Source organism: Podarcis pityusensis (assembly GCF_964106645.2).
Source record: "Podarcis pityusensis genome assembly, contig: HAP1_SCAFFOLD_156, whole genome shotgun sequence".
NCBI lineage: Eukaryota > Metazoa > Chordata > Lepidosauria > Squamata > Lacertidae > Podarcis > Podarcis pityusensis.
The window spans coordinates 50,263-65,561 of record NW_028293280.1 but is presented as its reverse complement, the minus strand read 5'-3'; the positions used below and the strand labels follow the sequence as shown (position 1 = coordinate 65,561).

General features: G+C 39.2%; 1 protein-coding gene across 2 annotated transcripts in view; it reads left to right on the top strand.

The window, feature by feature from the left end:
• The first annotated feature begins 35 nt into the window (after nucleotides 1-35).
• Nucleotides 36-15,299, top strand: part of ARHGAP29 (Rho GTPase activating protein 29) — a 61,524-nt gene continuing 46,260 nt past the window's right edge. The window contains exons 1-2 of one of the 2 annotated variants that reach the window (XM_081024476.1): nucleotides 36-228; nucleotides 3,352-3,695. In XM_081024476.1, coding sequence (XP_080880602.1) covers nucleotides 3,434-3,695 — 262 coding nt within the window. In that variant the 5' untranslated portion in view covers nucleotides 36-228; nucleotides 3,352-3,433. The remainder of the gene's footprint in view (nucleotides 229-3,351; nucleotides 3,696-15,299) is intronic. The other variant, XM_081024475.1, reaches the window with a different exon arrangement.

Genomic DNA, 15,299 nt, shown 5'->3' with positions numbered 1-15,299 from the left:
TCTAGCAGCGAGCAGCGTGTGTGAGCGAGCGAGCAGAAGAGACAGAGTTCAGCAGGCGGAGGGGATGCGGCGGCCGCTGCTGATGCCGCCGCTCCTCCTCCTCCTCGCGCCCGGGGATTCGGAGCCGCCGGCAGCGACCAGGCGACGCCTCTGAGAGCTGCCTTCGCGTCTCCCCCCGCCCGACAACCCCCCCCCCACCACCTCAGCTTTTCCTCTCAAGTTTGCCGGGTAAGGAGGACGGGCGGTTTCGGCTGAGGGGGAGCGCGCGACGGGGATTGGGTCGGCTGCCAGCGTCTGTCAGTTCTCCCTCCCTCCCCTTCCCCTGAGGGGTGTGTGTGCGTGTTTTATTTTTCTCCTCAGGGCGCTCGGTCCCCACATGCAGTGAGGCAGGAGAGAGAGCGAGGGAGACTCGTATGAGGGGTGAGGAGAGGAGGTTTCTCACGCCGCCGCTTCTTTTCTCCCCCTTCCCAAACTCTCCAGTCAGGTTCCGAGTTCGCTTTTCTGGGGGTTTGTGTTACACACACACACAGACACCCCACCACACCACACCCCGCTCTTGACAATTTCCTTTTTCTCTCCCCGCCCTCGTTTCGGGTGCGTGTTTCCACACCAGCCAGTACCTCACCCCTCAAATCTCTGCCCTTCCCCTCCCCCCCATCCGCCCTATTTTACACCACGTAGTTTTCTCAGTTACTATTTAGTTACAGCCAGCCCCGCTCACTCTCTCTTTCACTCTCCCCCCCCCCCCCGCGCCCCGTGTGTGTTTTGTAGCCGGAGCGTCTCCTCCTTTCGATTGTATTTAAATCCTGGGCATGGACAGGAGGAGGAGGAGGTGGACGTGCGATTTGGCAGCTGTGGCTGCTCAGGCATGGGCCGGTGAAAGGGGGCCCTGGATTGCCTTTTGCAGCTGGGAGGAGCGGTGCGCAAGGGGGGGGGGAGAGGGAGAGTGAGAGGTTGCGGTCGCGCGCGCACCCCCACCCGCGCCTGGCCAGGAATGCCAGATATTCCTTTGAAAGGGGTGGGGGAGCTCGGGCGCCTCCCTTGCTAAAAACGGGTGGGTTTATATATATGTTTCCAACTGCTCATACAATATGCTTGTCAACAATTATTCAGTTTAGTTTTTCTCCCCCTTTCTATTGGCTGTAACTTGCCTTGCCCTGATGAGGGAAACTTTTGCTGCTGCTTCCCGTCCTCTTCCCACCCCCCATCTGTCCACTAGTAACTCTGGGCATGGTTATGGGAACTGGGCAGCCGTATTGTATGCATTTGGTTTGGAGTCGGACCACTGTAGCCTGCAGGGCTGATTTATGCATGAACATGCATAGAGGGTTGACCCCAATAATAATTTAGGGACCTTATAGGTTGTTGGGGGAATGTAGGGACTTGCTTTCCTTCTTTCGGTGCAATTAAATATATGTTGTCAAGAGTGAAGCTGTGCTCTTCTCTGATAAAGTATAAGGGAGTAATTCAAGAGTATATGTATTTAATCTTAAAACATCTAGATGAAAGTTTTACGGAAAATCCATATCTTAAAATAATATATGATGTAATAGTTGCAAGTAAGTCCTGAAAGCCTAGCTGTTCATGGAAATGTTATTTAATATGCAGTGTGCATTTGACACCATAAGATTCTAAAACAAGTGCATATATTCAAAACTAAATAGTTGAATAGTTGTCATCTTTTTAAGTGTTTGGGGTGAGAGTGAGCTCCAGATAACAAGCGTGTGATGAAGCATTTTAAATGCTTAAGATGAGAATGATCCTTAATGCAGCTTGTCAGGGCTCCAAAATACAAAACCACAAGAGTTCTCTGTGTATAGCAAGTTCTGCTTGTCACACTACTAGTCATTATGTTTTAAGAGAAGGAAATGGTTAAGTGGAAGGGTAAGATTGCAGAACAACTCTGCATATGGCAATTTTGGAAGGTTGCACAAAGCTTTGCATAACAGTTTAAAGGGAACTTCTCCTAGTATGATCTTCTTTCCATAGGGTTCAGTGAACCAGGTTACATTGTTGACATGGTTGGTTTTCATAATTTGTGACCGCTTCTCAGTGTGTATTATCATGTAGTATCATGCATGTTGCTTTAAAACGAAGACTAGTTGCAGGTATGTTTATATGAAATGCTTAGTGGAAGTGGTCAGTTATCTGGCTTGGTCCTGCTTAAAACTATTGACTGTAAAAGGTCTGGAATTCAGATTTAATCCTAATTTCTTGTTTAATTATTTATCCAGTAAATTAATGAAAGTCATTTGTGAACCCAAACTGATAGGTGTTTTTCAGCCAAATCACAGTTTCAAGTATTGCTTGCTTTGTAAAGCTGTGGGAGACGCATAGATTACAGCAAAAGAGTTTGATCAAGTTAATGTGTTTTATAATCGGCTATTGACAAACCAAATCATCTCTTCAAAAAGCAACTAAGATTTATAAATCACTTTATATTTCAAAAATAGAAAGTTGCTTTTAAAAGCAGTAGTATTTCATCTTGCATTTTTAACAGTATCTATTTAGGTTTTCTGGGGAGAAAATTGGACTTAATTGATTGTGACATAGAAATTGATTAATTGAAACTTGTGTAAATGAAGTCCTCAGAGGTTTGGCTTAAAGATTCAAATATTACAATTTTCTATGGGAAATACACAATTTCTTATTACTATAACTCCTTCACATTATTACCATTTTAATATTGACATTGTAATGAGAATACGTTACCCATACAGTGTACCTGCTAAAACTTCCACTTCCAGTGCTCATGCTTCCATGAAACATGCAATCATTGCTCTCTGCAGTTTTTCTATAGCATATATAGGGTGTGGAAACAGAGGATTTGCCTTATATATCAACTTTTTTCACAGATGCAAAATGTGAATCTGTAGTGCATACATCTTAGAATTGTAGCAGGTGAAGTAACCTAACTTGTTTTGGTGGTGAAATGCATTGAAATGTGTATGTCAGTACTAAAGGTGCAGGATTAAAAAAAAAAAAATACACACACACCTTTAATTCTAGTGATACTGTGCTCCCTATATCTTTGAAAAGTTTTGAAATCAAGTTCCTTTGTGCTTTGGTATACAGCTTCACATCTGGAAATGGCTTGATAAGAGTAGCACATTTTAAGATAATGCAGTGTGGAATATATTTTCAAATACATACTACTGCTACTACTAATATACTTTAGTAATTTTAAGAGTTTATATGTGGGCTGTGTATGTTGAGTATGTGGGATTATCTTAATAGAATAACATTTTTAATATGAAAAAGGTATATTCAACAACTTAGCATTTAAATAATGTTGTATTCCTGTTCTCTTTTCAACTGACTAATATTTGTTTTTGTTTTTTCTTCCCTCAGGACACTATTTTGCTTGGCAGATGGACCATAAGCAACACTGAATGTTAACTCTGGAAATTTCATAAGCATTGCAGTGGCTGGGATGTTGCGACAGAACGGTGGTGGCAACAAGCGTGGTTTAGGATTAACCAAACTGTCTACCTCCAATTTCTTCACCATCTCTAATTCAGGAACCTGGGGGATGGGGCGCAGCACCAAGAGCAGTTCTTTGAGCAGCATTAGCTCCAACTCGGACTGCTATGACAGCACTGTTGTGGACCCAGAGTACATCATGCAACTGGTGAATGATGTCAGGAAATTTGCAGATGTTCTACTTTATTTGAAAGAAGCCATTCTTTCAGAAGGTGTGTCAGCTGCTTCTCAATAACTCCCAATAGTTTGAAATGTATTTTTGTAGCTAATTTCTTACTTGCTAGCATATGATCAAAGAAATGTTTAGAAGGAACAGTGACTGTCTTCTCTTGAGTATATTTTGCGGTATACAGGAAGTTGTGGTTTTTACTTTGCTAACTTCCTCTGTGAAACATTGAGCAAGTTGTTTTGTAAATGGGCACGTCATAAACAAAATTAAGCTTCCCTTTTTTAAAAAAAAAAAACCTTTAAAAATTGGCATCTGGTAGAAATGGAAAAATGTTTAGACTCACCGACTTCTTTTGAGATAGATTTTTTTTTCTTGAGGGGGTAGTGGCACCATCATTTGTTAAGCAGTGGCGAAAAGACTGGTGGCAGTGTTGTAGCTTTGGATTTCCTGATTAAGCAGCAGAGGTTTGGACTAGATGGCTTGCAAAGCCCCATTGAATTCTTAGGATTCTGTTTCATACCTCTGAGCTAAATTATGCCAATCTTCCCATTGTTTTGGTGGATAGAGAAAGATACTTCCATTCTTCTTTGAATTCTGATGTAAATGGGTAAGAAGCAAGCTGATTATACTTGCTCTACTGGTGATGTACAGTAGTATGATTAAGACTAGGGAAGGGGAAACTCTTTTCATCCGTAGATTCACATTTCCTTTTGGTCAGCTTTCTTGGGCCCATTTCTATTGATAGGTGGAGCAAGAGGCAAAAATGAGTGAAGCAATACCGTTGAACAATTTGCTAGTTTCTTCGCACCCGCACATCCCCCTCCATCTAGGCAAGCAAGAAACATTATTGGAGTTCTATGAACACATTCCAGCCCTGTAAAAACACCAAATGAGGGTGCAAAACAGGGCTGGGGAGGGGTGTGTGACCTGGCGAAAGTTCTGAGGGCTCGACAGAGGGGCCTGGAAGGCTGTGTTTGGTTGCTGGGCCTGAAGTTTCCCATCCCTGATTTAGAAGGTCTGATTTTATACTGATTTAGCTTGTGGGTAACTAGCTAAACATCTCTTACGTTCCTGTTTGAGCTGAAATTGAATATCAGCTTTTCTTACAAAATACATTTAAAATAAATTCATAGCCTATTTCAGGAGAATGCTTAAACAGTTGCTCTGTAAAATGAGTGAAGTAGGTCAGAGTAGTGCTTACTTGAAATAAGGGAAAAAACCCAACAGAAATAAATATAACATAATATTGCAGATGTTGAAACTTTCAAGTGGGGATACTGTTTCTTCATTGTATCCTTTGCGGAGTAAGAACTCAATCCTTCAGACAAGTAGTTTTCAGTACTTAATGGAACATAATATTCATAATATAGGTAAATAAGAAGCTGGTACCAGCTAACCTGGCATGAATTCCTTTCTAGGAATATTTTCTTTCTTTCTTTCTTTCTTTCTTTCTTTCTTTCTTTCTTTCTTTCTTTTTCTTTGTAGTAGATTCAAAGCGAGCATTGTGCTTTATAGACCTGTACCTTAGCAGAATAAATTTCTGAGAAGATCTGCCAAATGCCCAGTGAGATTGCTTTTGAGCAACAATGATACATTTTCCTCACTTCTTATGCTGCTGTCAACAAATCAACAAGAAGTGTGCCCTTATTCTTTTGTTTGAATTCAAAAGTCCCACTTTCTTGCCAATGTATTATAGCAGCTTTGCCTCATCCAACTGAATTAAGTATATTTATCCTTCTGCTTTTAAAATCAGAACTTTTCTAAGCTTTACATCTTAAAGGAACACAAAGCCATCATACCTAGACATGGGCTTTGTTGCAGAATCAGCAAACAACACTATCCTATTGTGTCGAGAGCAAGATCTAGATTGTTAGGCATCAGTGAGATCTAAACAATACACTATGAGTATGAAACTTGTTTCTGTGCATTAAGACTTATTTCCTAACAGTCCCCCCCCGCTTTTTTAGGATGTCTGAGATTCTGTTAATCAGCATACAGTTCTCCATTTAGGAGACTTCTGTGCTTTAGGGGAAATAGTGCTGTCAAAAGGAATTCTCTGTGTTGTATCCTAAAGCAGCATTTATACCTATAACCTAGTCTTGACATACGAGTCATGGTACTAAAATGTAAACACAGAAGATTTGTAGCCTCCAAGAAAATTTAAGTGAGAAAATGCATGCTCCTGTGCTTGAAGGTTTTTAACTGCAAGTTTGTGTCTCTGCCTTCATTTATGTGAAGGGCAGCTTTGGTTGTGAGCCCTACTTGTACATGCCTGTGCAGTGTCAACAGATAAATATTCCAAAATACACTGAATTTCCTGCTTGGTCCAGTAATGGTGTGAATTTGGTTGTAGAATAAGGTGTGAAATTATTTGGATTGGAGATACTGAAATGGGGGGCTGCAATTCAAAGTGAGGGTTGCTGAATGTCTTGCTTACTTCATATTTTTGTCCCATTCCTTTGCATAACTTCCATAGACAGAAGAAGAAGGTGATGTGGAAGTAGTGATAAATTCTGCTGGCCATTGCCTCTGAACTCATAATGTTGATGTTTGGCCTCAAATAAAGAATGCAGCCTGTGCATTCTCTTGAGTTTGGCTCTGGCAGATCAGTACAAATGATAGCTAGGCATTACTTAGTGAACATGGACCAAATTTTCCTAGTCACCCAAACCTTTTAGCTGTATGGCTTTTGATTTTGATGAAGTTTGAGGATTTGGTGGGAGTTCCATTCTTTCAGTAAGTACAAGTTGTCACTACTACTGCCTAATTGCCATCCTTGGTTGTATATGTTCACACAGGCTATAGATAGGCAGAATAGGATTCCGACTCAGTTGCTTTGATATGGGTGTGGATCATGTTGTGGATAGTGAAAGTGAAGAATACTTTGGAGGGTGGTGTGTGTTGCCATAGACTTTACAGCCTTGCTGTTTTGTGATGTAAAATTGAGCATATGTGGTGGTCATATTTAACACATACTCCATAAGGTATGATTTTGAATAACGTTGTTTGGCTTGGTGATCTATATTGTAGAGGCATGGAATTGTTTGAAACCCCAATCACTGCTTTTTCCACCATACTGATTAATGTCCAAATAGCTCAAAACCAGTTACTAATGTTGAAGTTGAAATTAATAGGTGGGCTTAATAATACAAACAAGGAAATGCCAATTTATGAATGGAAATGCCAGTTTATGAATGTGAATTCATAAATGACAGTATTCCCTGAAACTTGGAATAAAATACTCCTAAATTTGTTTTAGTTACATTTGTATCCGACCCTTCTGCCAGGAAGCTCAGAACAAGTTGTAGTTGAGTCAGGTAAATTTGGAGCAGGATACAGTTACTCTACTTGATTAAAACCACCTTATGAACTTTATAGCTAAGCAGAGCTTTGCCCATATCCATGGCTAATATTCTGGTCAATTCATGTCACTGCTGCTAAATGTGAGGGCTCTTGAATAGATTGAGCCGTTTGAGAAAGGAAAGAATTGAGTAGTAGTGGAAGAACAGGGAGTTATTGTGCTTTTAACCATTAACCTTTAAAGATTTAATGGTTTTTAATTAAGCTTTTAATCTAGTGACATTTTCAGCTAAAACTTATATGCTGTTAGCATTTTAGTATGGAGCAGGTTAAAACTCTTAAAGTAATTACATTGAAAGTTCCTAAAATTTTAGCATCATCTTCAGAGCATGGGGTATGCAAGTAGATTCAATTAATTTATATGCTGATCAATATGTTTCTATCATGGTCATTTTGGCAGCATTGTGCATTTATTTGGTTAACTTAATATGCATCACTAAAAAAGGTAAAATCACTGATCACTCTGCTTCAGTGTGAACTGGTACACAGCGCTAAACCAGGGTTTATTAAACTATTGTTTATCAAACCCTTATTTGTTTCTTAGTAAACAAACCAGAGTTAAGCTATCAAAAAAGCACAAACTGAAACAGTAGTTTGTTGGCTTATGAATCTTGGTTTGTTTTAATTATGGTTTTGCATAACATGAACATATAACCCTTCCTTAATAACCATGGTTTGTTTGGCCACCTGACTCCCAGACACTCACCAAGGCTACAAAGGCACGTGGTAAGAGCTGCTTGGAAATAATTCAGATTTAAGAGAAACAAGCCATGGTTTTTTTTTCATTTGCTGGAAAACTTATTGGATAAACTTGTGGTTTGTTCATGAAACCTTGGTTTGTGTTATGTGTGAACCAGGCCATTTCTGTTTAAAAAAGTACTCCTATTCTCCAGTGACTCTGTAGCCATGGCACTGGTGATATGACCTGAAACAACCGTGGCTCAGTGACAGAGCATCTGCTTTGCATGCAGAAGGACCTAGGTTCAATCTGCTGCATCACTAGGTATAGCTTGGAATGTCCCTAGTCTGAAACTATGGAGATCTGCTGGCAGTCAGCATAAACAAATCTGAACTCGGTGGATCAATAGCCTGATTCAGTATAAGACAGCTTCTAAGGATGAGGGGAAACCCCAGATTATCAAAATCTTTGAAGCTGTGTGGAACCTGACCTCAGGTTTTTTTTGGGGGGGGGGGGGTTGGCATAATTGGGCCACAATGAAGAATTAAAGCAAGGGAAAAGAAAGTCCTGATCTATAGGTCTATATGATCATTGTTGGAGGATTCCTGCTCCCATCCCTTCTCACTATGTGCTTTTAAACTATGTGCTTTTTAAGAGTTGTTTCCTCTAGGGTGTAGTGTATGCCTGTGAATTTCCTCCACAGAAGTACCAAGCATAGTATTGCCTCTCCAAGAGAATGTAATTACAAATAAATCAGCAAATTAACACTTTTCTCACAACCAATAATTATAAAACAATGAGGTAAAACTATGGCTCATCAAATCATATTTTATGTAATAGTCACAGACGTCTAGGTTATCAGTAAACCAGACACCCTCCAGTATCATCAGGACTTTTACATGGTATGGATTGGCTGCATATCATTATAGGTGCTTCAGATATTATAATATCTGGAAAGCTCTCTTTAGGGTTTGATTATGCTGAGTAGGACACAGACACCGAATGACAGCTACTTAGAATTCCAATTTGAAAAACAGAGTGTTGTGCAATCTAGAGTTTAGTGAATATATAAAGCTCTGAACGATAGAATTGTAGAGTTGGAAAGGACCCTGAGAGTCATTTAGTCCAACCCCCTGCAATGCAGAAATCTAATCAAATCGTTGCTGGGTATAAAATTAATTCTGTGGCTCTTCTGATACATTGGGTGATTTTTATTGAGTAAGGACATGGTACCACTCCAAGATTAAAATTCACCTGACCATTGGACTGCTTGGTATTGTTGCATGTGCTTTCTGTATGTGTGGCTGGCTCTGTATAGCTACCATTATGTGCTTTATTAAATTTATTGAATGCTGCTAGGAGTGGATAAGGGACGCGGGTGGCGCTGTGGGTTAAACCACAAAGCCTAGGACTTGCCGATCAGAAGGTTGGCGGTTCGAATCCCCGTGACGGGGTGAGCTCCTGTTGTTCGGTCCCTGCTCCTGCCCACCTAGCAGTTCGAAAGCACGTCAAAGTGCAAGTACATAAATAGGTACCGCTCTGGCGGGAAGGTAAACAGTGTTTCTGTGCGCTGCTCTGGTTCGCCAGAAGCAGCTTAGTCATGCTGGCCACATGACTAATGGTCAGCTGTACGCCGGCTCCCTCGGCCAATAAAGCGAGATGAGCGCGCAACCCCAGAGTCGGTCATGACTGGACCTAATGGTCAGGGGTCCCTTTACCTTTACTAGGAGTGGATAAAGTCATTTCTGCATGTGATTGAATTGCAAGAGGCAACCACAAGTTCCAATGACTCAGTGAAAATTGCTCCATTATGTATCCCATGAGTTCTGTTCTTCAGACCTTTTGATAACTAGTAAGTGAAGACTTCTGAATATTTCTTCAATTCCTGTAGCTCTCTTATGGTGCTTGAAGCTTTATTTCTGCCTGTCTGTGTCTTTAAGGTAACATGGGGCATCCCACACATGCTTCCTTGACAGAGGGAAACTCCAGGCCAAAGGAATTTTATTGATATATCCAGCACCTGCAAATATGTTTACAGTGGTAACCATAAACCTACGTTTGGTGATGAGAGAACATCTAAATATACTTTCTTATTGGATTAACATGTTGGAAAATAACTGTGAACAGTTCTGAGAGATTGATTATGCCTCTTTCCAAAAATACTATCAGGCTAGACTGAGATTCTGCAATAGTGTGGTGCGTACAAGGCTTGGCACAAATACCTGCACATCCTTCCCAGCAAGCCTCTGTAAAAACCCAGGCAAAATAACCTGGCAAAAGAACCTCACTGCAAGTGGAAAAAGAAACATGAGTGTCAAGCCATTGTGGCTACTAGAAAAAATGTTTGCCAGCAAACGTTTGGGGATCTCTGGTAGTAGGGGATTATTTGGGAATACATTTTAAATTGATGTAGATTTAGGTAAAAATATCAGTGTTAGCCTCAAGTGTTGAAGGCCTACATTCTCCGTATTCAGATAATTTCAAGAGTATATTGAATAATATAGCTATGTTTAAATGGTTCAGATTAAATCTATGTACTATCAAAATTACCTGCGAAATCCATGCAATAAATGATAGCTTAGAGTTCCAATTAACTTTTAAGTCTAACGATCTAGCTGACTTAAATTGTGACCACCTCCCCTTCCCCCAATCGCATACTCTGCATTCCTTCTGAACAAATGTTCACTTGTTGCTATAGTGTCAAAGATCAACAGTTGGTAGGGGTATGTTTCATGAGCAAGTGTAGTTAAGCATTTAAACTCAACTCCGGTGGAACTTTTAATACATTTTTAACTTAAAATGTATTCTAGAATAGTATTATTAATGCAAAAAACTTTGTTAGCAGTGTTTTGACTCATTCCTATTTTCAGTTTTAAAATACAGTAAATTTTACACCATTCCCTTTACTTTTTTCAAAAGATGCATGAAAAAGCATTGAAAATTACTCTTATTCAAAATGCCATATTTTTAGCTTTCAGAATTTGTCAGAATTTTTTTTTAAATCTGAAACTAGTACACTCTGAGGCTTTTTAACAAAATGTGGCACTTGGGAGACTTCTGTAATTTAGTAAAACAATTTCCTTAGGAATATTACATTCCTGTATGTATACATATATTAAAGCCTGTATTAATTTTAAAATGGTGTTCGCCACCATTCATGCAAACAGATCCCAGGGACCTGTGTAGAACTTAGCATCTAAGGTATGTTTTATGCAGTTTTTTGAGTGAATAATTAAGGGTGGTGAGTAATCTCTCTGAAATTTGTATAGCTGTTAGCATTGTCTTCAAATATAGGAACATCCTATAGGAACAGCAGGCAGGGGTGGGACTGGCGTGCGTCCCGTGGGTGTGGCGCACATCCTGTGGGCGTGGCGCCCAGCGCAGGTGGGCAGAAGCAATGGCACCCCACCGGGATCGCCCTGCTGGGGGCAGTGCGCTCCTCCCGCACTCTTTCTTCCTCTGCCAGTGTATAGGAACATCCACTTAGCTTGGGTAAACCCCCATTAAACTCAGTGAGAGGTACTTGAGTAGACTCACAGGATTTTGCTATTAGGGAAGAAGAAGGGTGAAGCAAAATGCTTTCAGGAAGAACTTTTAAGTACATGCTTATCTTGCCCATTGAAACCGGTTTGATTTGGAAGTGCTTCATTTTACTTAGATTATACCTACGAGTTTTGAATACTGGAAATTGGGTGAAATCTTCTTTGACTCTCACTCATTTTTATTACTGTCTAACATTAATTCAAAGGACGTGTAATAACTTGGAACACTTCCATCTTGGTGCTCCTTCATTAAAACTATAAGTAGGTAGATCTAGTATGTGGTGTTACTGTGTACTCAACCTGACACTCACCATGCAGCTGTTTCCTCAAATTAGGAAACATTACTTGGGTAAATATTTGGGCTGGCGTTTCATGTCAACAGTAAGCTGAGTAGGAGATAATTTACTATATATAATTTTTGTGGCATTACATGCCTTCAAAATAGGATAAGATACAACTCATCTAGAGCACCAGTGATGACTATTCCATGCCACTAGTTAACTGTCCCTGGGAAGACTTGCAGTGGTATGCAAAACTTAAATATATGCCGTCAGTAAGAGACCAGCCATATGTAGATACTATAAAACGCTTCTTGAGTTTACTGAGTATCACAATGTAAAACTGCATTTTGTTCAGGAAGATTAATTATACCAAATACAGCAGCTAAATGTTTTTTTAGTAACCTGTAGTTGCACCTGTTTATGTTTTATATGAGAAATATTATCATATAATATTGTGTTAACTTTACACCAGCCTAGGTGTGTGATACCGAAAGCAGTTTCTAAATAAATGAGTAAAGAATTAAATGGTGGTTTTCAGCCATATGCTGTACTATTACTGCAAGTCCACCTGAATGTTCTTCATTTAGACAGTTTCATCCAAGAGGTTCTTTACATTAGAACCTCCATTATGGATGTTATTTAGCTGTTAAATATTACAATGAATCTGGAAAACTCTTTGCAGATGGAAAGCTGTTATGAAGAGGATTCATTTTAAAAAATTAAGTGCTAAAGGAGGCACTTTCCTGTGGGTTTATCCCATGGTGCATCTGTAAAGCCTGTAGCCACCTTGTAAAATTGTAAAATAAAGACTCTTACAAGTTCTTGGGATTTGGTGGGATACACATTTTTTAAGACAGCCTTAAATTTGAGTCCTCAAAGTTGAGATACTTCAAGTTAGCAAACAGCTATCAAGTTAGAATAGTGTTATTTTAGAATTTTGCTGCTTGAAGTCTCAAGAAGTTCTTCCCTACTTGTCCTTCCGCTGGCAGGTGAAGGATCTTCTTGTTTCTGAAGGCTTTTAGGAACTATCTATTTCCAAGGAAAGGGCTAGTGCTGTGATTTTATTATAGTTGCTATTATCTGTATTTTAGTAGATCATTTTATATATATTGTTTAATTTTATTAGTGTTTAATTAGTTTTAAATGATTTTTTAAATGTTTTTAGCTGTTTGTTTTATCTGTAAGATGCCTTGAGTTCCAGTCTGGAGAAAAAGGTGAGAGATAGATAAGATAGATACCTCACAATGTGATTTGCTTAGTGATATCTTTGGAGCAAACTACATGTTACAAATGTGGGTGACTAGCCCGAGGCTGCTGCTTCAAAAAAGAGAAACAAACCAGGAAGGCACAGTTCACCATTGTTTCCTGTTTTGTGAAAATTGTAGATTATAATTAATTAATTCCAGACAAGCTGAGATCTGGAGGCCACCTTTAAGCCATGTTTTCCCACTTATGTGAAAGAAAGTTCAAAGTGGTTGTGCACAAATGTGTGAAGCTCTGGTTTATAAAGCCACAAAATGTACAGAGCAGGTCAAGAACACAGCATTGTTTTACCTGAAATGGGATTATTATCAAATTGTCAGCCAATCCAATCATGCTTTGAATATGAAAATAGTAATAGGTCAATTAGTTTGAAACTTCTTATTGAAACTTCAGATACCATAGTTATTATGCCTTTGGACCATTTGCTGCATATAAAAAGTCAGAAGTGTTGTTAAAAATAAAGCATTATGCATAGACTCTGAAAGTTTTTGCTGCAAAGTAGTAAACAGAAAAAGCCTTTTAGGCAGGTTAAGGCAACCCCCTCAGGTAGCAAATGTTGGCATATTCACAAGTGGCCTCAAATTTTCATTTATTTGGTTTGTTCTTATCAGCGTTATATTTTCTGCTGCAGGCAGCAAAATATCTTGGGCTACCTCTGTAGTAAGATACTACTTAAGGTTGACAAAGCAAAGTCCACCTCTTTATTAACACTCTGTAATCCCATAATCCTTGCTTTGTGTGGTCTTTGCTTAGGTAGACTGGAAGAGAATAGCCTTTTCATTTATTCAGTTGCTTAGAAAATGGGAAAGTACAGGACAAATGACAGGTTAGAATGCTGAAAAATTCAAATATTAATTTCAAACATTAATTTTGACACACACACACACACACATACGTGTGTGTGTGTTGTGACTTGATTCTTTTTCTACTTTACCTTGTATTTAACTTTTGAATACTATGTTGAGTTTGAAAGTAGATGTTTTTTTTAAAAAAAATATTTAATAACAATTATAGCTCCTCATTAACAATTTATGTAGTAATGTTGTTGGGCATATACATATGTTTTTGTTGAGGGTGTGTGTGTGTACACACACACACACACACAAAATAACTTTGGCCATGATCCAGATTATAATGCAGTACTGTATATACAATGTCCTGCCTTATCTCCTCTCCAGCAAGAAGAAGTTTTTTCTGCTGGCATCTACTGTTCTTTAGATCCCATTCTCAATTTTTTAAAGGATTCAATCTAGCTGAAGACCCGAATTTCTGGCAATAAGTTCTGTGGGTGAAAAGTGAACATATGGTTAGCTGTACCATTTTGAAAGCAATGGAGCTTTGTATTTACTTTAAAAAAGAGCACCACCTATCTAAATCTGGCACTGGGAGTCAGATTTTTGTGACTCTGAAGTTTAATGTTGGCCATGAGACCAACTAGTGTTTCTGGATTTTGGCAGCCTTTTGATAAAACAGGTTAATACTTGAAAACCTTAACCTATTCAGTAGAGTTGTTTTGTTTTGTTTTTACTTGAAAGCGAGTAGCAGTTCAAAGTCTAAATAAGCTGTTCAAAAATAGTAAGAATACAAGCCTGCCCACAGAGGACACCCTACATGCATGAATATACAGCAATTGGGGTCAGTGGGAGGGAGATCTGTAAACTTCTGTGTCCCCATACAGCCCTTCTCTGCTTGCTGCATGGTCTGGTGGATCAATAACTTATATCAAGGTGAGAGAGAGAGGATTGGATGAAGATATTGAAGACATGTACAGACCTCCCATTCACCCTGATGGATTGCTGTGCTTCATGTGCTTCCTTAGGGAAGGAAAAACAGGACTCTGAAATCTTGGAAATGCTGTATGCATAACTGACTGATTTGTTCTATAAGTTGTTGGCTAAAAAAAATAAATGGAACGGTGTTCTACTATATGTCAGTTGATGACTGACTACCGTTGTGTGGTGCCGATAATACTATAAAAATGTCAGTGAAGAACTGTGAGGAAATGCAAGCTACCTACAGTTTGAATGTAGATAGCTACTTAAATAAGTTTTGTTCCTTATGAAGCTTCAAAATGGCTTGCTGTTTCTTTTGCATTAGAATTTCTGAACACTCCACATCAGGTAAACAAAATTCCAGAAATCACTCCTTGGTAATAGCACTCATTTTTAAAAGCCCAATTTTAGGGAGAAGTTGCTAAATCGTATATTATATTGCTTAGCTTGCCTAAATGCATCTGGGTTGGATGAGACTGGAATATTAAGGCATATAAAATTCAAGAAGTTAAAGGAATGAGGCATAGAACATTTTGAAATAGATTGATGAAAAGCAGCATTGTGGCACTGCTTCCTCCCCAGTGGAGAGTTGCTCCGTAAATTTAAATGTGAATGTGGAAGAACTGGCTTGCTGGTGTTTGACAAGTTGCCTTACTGAAATACTGAATTGCTTGAGGAAAACTAAGAATAAGGCATTTTTCAAGGATAAACCATAGTTGACAGCACATTTAACTGTAGAAGGTTATCTCT